At 62.5% G+C, this 6,534-nt stretch overlaps 1 protein-coding gene across 1 annotated transcript; it reads right to left on the minus strand.

Moving 5' to 3' along the window:
• Positions 1-692: 692 nt before the first annotated feature.
• LOC116547446 (kinesin-like protein KIF1A) lies at positions 693-5,627 on the minus strand. The gene is made up of 5 exons (XM_032273401.1): positions 5,512-5,627; positions 3,903-3,981; positions 2,850-2,992; positions 2,315-2,341; positions 693-904 (listed from the first exon to the last, which is right to left on the minus strand). The coding sequence occupies exons 2-5, from the start codon at positions 3,959-3,961 to the stop codon at positions 708-710; spliced, it is 426 nt and encodes a 141-aa protein (XP_032129292.1). The 5' UTR covers positions 3,962-3,981; positions 5,512-5,627; the 3' UTR covers positions 693-707.
• Positions 5,628-6,534: the final 907 nt, after the last annotated feature.

Below are 6,534 nucleotides of genomic sequence, written 5' to 3' on the forward strand. Positions count from 1 at the left end.
GGTGCGGGTGAGAACACAGGGTGTCTGGGGTGTCAGGAGCGGTGCGTGTGAGAACACAGGATCCCTGGGGGTGTCAGGAGCGGCGCGGGTGAGAACACAGGGTGCCTGGGGGTCAGGAGTGGTGCGGGTGAGAACACAGGGTGTCTGGGGTGTCAGGAGCGGTGCGGGTGAGAACACAGGGTGTCTGGGGGGTCAGGAGCCGTGCAGGTGAGAACACAGGTTGCCTGGGGGGGTCAGGAGCAGCGCGGGTGAGAATACAGGCCCTTCTCGGGGGTGCAGTTCCGTGGGATGCCAGGCAGGAAGCTGCCGTGACCCGGCGCTGTCGCCAGTGGAGGAGCACTGTAGGGTCCCCCTCCACCCGCGGATGCCATCCAGCTCACTGCGCCCACTCACAATGCAACTCGATGGGAGGAGTCTCCACCCCAGGCATTCATGCTTAGAGCTTCCCTACTCAGGCCTGGCCCGGGTGGGGCACATGCCATCCAGACACCCATGTCTGGGGACCCGCAGGGCGTTTCCTGTCTGGCAGCTGAGTGTCGTGCAGACCCCAGCCTGGGGATGCCCAAGTGAACTGGCTGCCTTGGCTGCTATGGGTGGTCTGGGGACAAGCCAGGCACAGGGCACCAGTGTGCCACACGCCAGACGCTCCTGCAGGTCCTCCATGATGGTCCCGCGAGGACGGGCTATGCCCAGGAGGCAAGGGGCTCTCACTCCTTCAAGCCCCCCACTCCCAAAGCCTGCCACCCCAAAGCCCCATGCGGTGCCCTCACCTTCAGCCTCTCGATGGCCTCCTCGCTGCCTGGGGCGAACAAGATGCGCTCGTGGAGGCTGGACACGGAGGCTGCGCGGCTGGACAGGGCGGAGAGTGAGGACGAGGGGCTCATGCCCACCAAGGCGTTGGTCACTGTGGAGAGAGGGTCAGGGGCTGGATTCACCGTCCCGCCACGGTTAAGGTTATTGTTCTCAAGGTCGAACACGTCTATGAGGAGGAGGGGCAGGGCAGGCAGACAGACAGGGAGGGAGAGAAAAAAGACCAAGATGGGAAAAAGTAAGAGGTGGAGCCCAGAGAAGGCAAGACACAAACCACAGCACGGCACAGCAGCCCATCCGGCCCAGGACAAGCGCATGCAAGGCCTTCCTGCCACCCCTCGCCTCCGACGGGACCCGACTGGCAGTGGCACCCACGTGCCTGCCTGCCCCCCAAGCCTGCCCTCCCCAGCAGCAGCGTGACACAGCCCTGGGCACCCTGGAGCTCCCCTGCACCCCCTGCCAGGCATCTGCACTCCAGGCCTCACGGCCAGGCTGCCATGCAGACCCCGCACCTGGGGGCTGGAAGCCTGTCAACCCTGCGTCTTCCTGCGCTGTTCAGTGGCTTGCGGAGGCCACCGGCAGCGCACCATACAGACCCCACATTCCTCCTCCGGCCCCTCGAACCCACCGCGGGACACCACACAGCCCTGAGCTGTGTGGCCAGGCTGCACTAACCGTCCAGCCACTGACGTGGACATCAGCCCAGAGACCATCGTGCAGGAGGCGAACATGGACCCTCTAGGGGACGCCCTTCCCCGCCACGAGGCGCTCACCCTCCCACCCACGCTCACACACCCCTAAGGCCCGGAAGGTGGGGCTGTGACATCCCTGGAGTGGGCAGTGCCAGGGGTCTCCTAGCAGAAGCAAACACACAGCAGAGCAGCAGTAAGCACCGGACACGGGCGTAGGGGAGGTGGAGGGTGCCTGCAGCCAGGCTCAGGAGGTACCCAGCCCCATGGAGCCAGAGCCAAGGCCAGGAGGCACAGAGGCTGAGCGGGATTTGGCAGCATCACAGCGAAAGCTGAGGCTCGTGGCACTTCCAGAGTGGCGGGCCTGGGCGTGTGGGGTCAGGTCAGCTAGAGAAATGGCCTGGCACACAGAGGCTTGAGCTGAGAGCTGGGGACAGCTCAGTCCCTCCTGCGCTCTGGCCCTTTGGTGCTGATATCCTGACCTTCGCAGGCCTCGGGGCACAGAGGCTCAAAGGCCTGACCTGGCCACTTGGAGCCTGAGAAGGCCTCAGCTGCACCCTGACTCCCCCAGGGCCTTGTTTCCCATCTAGACCATATGGATGGGAATGAGTCAGGGTGTGGGCTCAGAGGCAGAGAGAATCCCACGTCTACCAGCAGGCCCTGTGGCTGAGGCAGAGCAGTGCTTTCTGCCCCCAAAAGGAGAAGAGAGCAGAGCAGGTGCCCTGGGCTCACCCCCCCTGCCCGTGCTGCCCTGGGCCCCCATGCTGGCTGGGGCTGGAAGCAGAGATGCGGAGGGCAGCAGAGGGAATACACACATTTGGGTCCTCCAGGCACAGTGTTGGCTACGGGGGAAGGGAGCGTGGGGGAGGGGGAGAGACAGAGAAACAGAAGAACAGGTTTGTCCAGAGGGTCAGGCACACCCTTCACAGGCCAGGGTGGCCAGCAGTGCGTGCGTGGCCGCGAGCGGGGTGGTGAAGGTCTCCAGCTCCAGAACGTGGGGCCTGCCGTGACCCCAGCACCCACAGCCTGCCTGTGGGGCTTCCAGGGGAGCTGTCTCGGCCCACTGGCATCCGTGCCAAACCCAAACCATGTGGTACCATCCAGGCCAAGGCCAGGAAACGCCCTTGTCCAGGGCCCCGACCCTGCCTCCCTCCCAGAGGCAGTTCTGCCCAGGAACACAGAGCAGGGGCAGGGATTTGGCCCCAAGGGGCTCTGGGGGCAGCTTGGAGCTGCGCCAGCCCAGGGCGTGGCCAGCAGAGTGGTGGCCCCAGGAGGGAGGGCGTGACGCCCTGCGAGGCCCCTGAGCCCCAGGCCCCACACCCTGTCCAGACAGGCTGGCCGGGCACTCACTGTCGGTGATGTCGCCGAGACCCTGGGCGTACAGCAGGTCACGCAGCCGGGTGACCTCATCCTTCAGCTCGCGGATCAGCTTGTTGTTGGGGTCCTCGTTGATGACGGCATTGCAGCGGATCTGCTTGGCCCGGTCGGCATACCTGGGCGGCAAAGGGGGCTGTGGGGCTGTGCTCGGGACAGGGCCATGCCTGGCAGGTCCCTAGGGTGCCTAGAGCCCTGCCCAAGACAGCCGAGCCAGGGGTGGACCCGAGCCAGCACAGCCTGGCACAGAGTGGGAAGTCACCCCATGGCAAGTCGCTGGGGAGAGCATTTGGGGCCACAGCCAGAGGAGACGTACGGGTGAGGTCACCCAGTTGCAGCTCACCCGCTTGGGGAAACTGAGGCCCAGGAGAGCATGGACAGGGTGGTGTCCTCACCCCCAGTTGTTTCAGGATAGAGGTTAAATCCAATGAGAAAAGTGTGAGAACATCTCCGTGTACATAGGCTTCTGCCCACGCCGTGTACCAGCCGACGTGCACGTCCACATTGCCAGCAAGTACACCAGCCTCTACTGGGACACACGCTCTTTGTTTCTCTTAAGCACTGGTGGTTCAGGGTCAAAACCGGTCAGTGAGCAGGGTAGAGACCACCACCCAAGCCACCGAGCAGTGTCCAGCACGGCCAGGTCCCAGGCTCCCCACCCCTGGTGCCCGCCCTGCCCATAAGACACACCTATGCCCCCTTTGCCACCTAAAAATCTCCACTGGCTCTCCCCGGCTGGCAGATGAGTGTCAGCTGCTTTGCCCAAAGGCATAGGTCTCCCAGTCTGGTGCCACAGGGCCCTGGGCTGCCTGCAGCCCCAAAGCACACCCCAAAGGCTCCATGGAGGGAATGGACAGGGCCCACGCAGGCACAGGGGGCCCAGAAACAGTCCCTTCCAGCCTCACAGTCCAGGATAACCCCCCCAAAAAGAGTCGCCCCTGCTCACTGAAGCTCCTAATTCAAACACAGGAGGGTCCGTCCCCCAAGAGCAGTGGGCAGAAGCAGAGCCTGCCTCCCGGGAGAGCTCACCTCAGCGTGCTGAGGGTCTCGTCGTAGTTGATGTCTGCAGGACTCAGGGCTGCCACCATAGCTGTCCTTGAGTTACCGCCTGTGGGCAGAAGGCCAGGTTGTGCCCAGAGAAGCGTCTAGGCCCCAGTGCTATGCCTGTTCCCTCCCCCCACATCTGCAGATGGGGACGCTGAGGCCCAGAGAGATAAACTGAGGCAGAGCTCACACCCCCATGAACACGGACAACAGCAGGACCCCGGCTTCCTCGGCTGCCTCCTCACCTGTGCACCAGGCACCCCATTACTTCTAGTGTTTTCCTCACATCTGGGGCACGTCACAACAATCAGGCCTTCTTTCCCCCAAAGCAGAGAGGCAAGTTGGGGCGGGTTTTGAGGCATTTACTCCAAGATAAAGACCATCTGCGTTCCATAATTTTCTCACGCACTTCCACCATTTTCATTTGAAACATTTTTCTCGGTATTTATCATCGGATTCCTGGCCCATGTTACCCAGATCCCAGCACGTGTAATGCGCGCTGTGAGGGACAGACTGTTCCTTCTCTTCAGGGAACCCGGTCAAGGTGGCCTCAGCCATTGGACAAGGTCACCACTGAGTCCACCCAGCCCTTGGGACTGCCGCCTCCTGGTGCTTCAAGTCTGGACAGATGACTTTGCCTGCTTGACCCCAGGGACCTGTGGGTCCTCGGGGCCAGGTTCCCAGGGCATGGGTCCCCGGTGAGTCCCCATATGGCCTGAGGAGACAGTGTGAAGCGCTGGGCACAGGCCACACGTACCCCAGGAAAGCCTCCGTGGGAGGACTCCCCTGCCCCCACCCTGGGGCTGAACGTGGGAGTGCCTGGAGCAGGGGGCTCCTTCCCAGCCTGCATCTCAGGTGAAGGAACACACACTCATCCTCGCTCCGCGAGGCCCATCCACCTGCTTCTCCACCAGGCAGGCCTGCTGCAGTCTGCAATGCCGGCGTGAGCTGGGAGCAGCCTAGCTAGTTGTGGGGTGCAGAGGTGATCAGCCAGGGCTCTGCACACCTCAGCCATGCAGCCAAGGGAGGCCCGAGACCCCCGTCATCTATGTTCACCAGGCTCAAGACTCAGTTTACCTCCCTGGGTACCAGCCTCTCAGCTGTAAATGCAGGTGGGGAGGACTCTAAGGTTGTTCAGGGAGGGCCGGGATCAGTGTTGGGTGCATTTCAGTCCCTACCTCCCCACTAACTCTCACTGCTCAGAGCTCAGATGGGGAAGAGGAGGTTCATGACAGCCCCTCAGAACCCAGCAAGCAGCGCTCCCAGATCGAGTCCCAAGCCCCCATTACAGGTAGGGAAAACCAAGGCCCAGAGAAGGGGGTCACAGCCCACCTGACCCAGGACCACGGACACAGGCAGGTGTGGGCTGTGCCGCCCCCTGGGCCGTCCTGGTCCTCACACTGGCTCCGTTAGCCCACTGCTGGCCATTGCCCCAGGCCCTCCAGAAGGGCCAAGAACTGACTGGACCTTCCAGGTTCACCTCCCGGCCTCAGCTGAGACAGGGTGAGAGGCCTCCTGGTGACTGGGCACCCCCTCAGGTGGGAAGAGGTGTGGGATGAGAGCCCTGGGGACAGGCAGACCCGCGAGTTCTCACCCAGGTTTTCCCTGAGGAGCCAGGTCAGCACGGAGTCTCGGTAAGGAATGAAATCTGTCTTCTTCTTTTTCTTGTTCTGTGGGGGAGGAACATTCAAGGTCAAGCTAGGCCCACTGGAGAGGAAGGGAAAGGAAGGAGCCGGAGCGGGCCCTGCCACGTGGCTCCCCAAAGCCGGAGGCTGGGCTGGACACGTTCACAGGCCGCCCAGGCCTCTGCCTGCCCAGACCCCAGGGTGCCAGGCCAGAGGCTTCCTCCAGGCCAGTCATGGACTTGTGAGCACCTCCCTCAGGTTCCTCCCTCCTCCACCCTGGCTGTGTCTGGGCCGCCCAGCTAGACACGAGCCAGGAGTGCTGATGTCCCCAGCAAGTGTGTCCTCCCTCTACCCTGTCTGAAGGGCCCATCTGAGCCCATGGCTCCTCCTCGAACACCATCAGCGACTCCTTCTGACCAAAGGGAAGAGGCCCCACAATGAGATGTGGCCATCTGGGCCTCTGGCCTCTGCCCCACTTACCTCCCCGCCAGCGTACCCCTCCCCTCCACCCAGCGTTCACCTGCCCTCTCCCTGCGGGCCTGCAGAAGCCAGCTCACAGGCCCTCCTCTAGCGCCTGTCCTCAGGGTCAAGCACCCTCCACACTTTTGTCATCTCTTTGGCTGTCTATTTCTCTATCAAGGTAAATAACAGTTCCTCAAAACATGAACTCCGTCCACGTCACGGCTGCCGGGAGTTGCTTCTGATGGGCACTCTGTGACTGACTTAATGATCCCACTAACTGTGGATTTCAGGGACTTCCAATGTCTACCGGTTCCTGTGTGCATTGGCTTATGAAGCATTGCAGAGCAAGGCCCCAGCCCTGGAGCCTGTACCCAGGGACATGCCCGCAGAAGCCACCTCGAGGGCTGGGCACACACAGTCACCACTGCTCTCGAAGACAAGCCCAGGAAGGCTCCACTGGCCCACAGGGCATGGAAAACTGCGAAGCTCTTGAGACTCCCTGTCTAAGGGGCTTCCAGAATGCCGAAGCG

This window comes from Sapajus apella, unplaced genomic scaffold, assembly GCF_009761245.1.
Source record: "Sapajus apella isolate SASKATOON/1434 unplaced genomic scaffold, GSC_monkey_1.0 scaffold3195, whole genome shotgun sequence".
Taxonomy (NCBI): domain Eukaryota; kingdom Metazoa; phylum Chordata; class Mammalia; order Primates; family Cebidae; genus Sapajus; species Sapajus apella.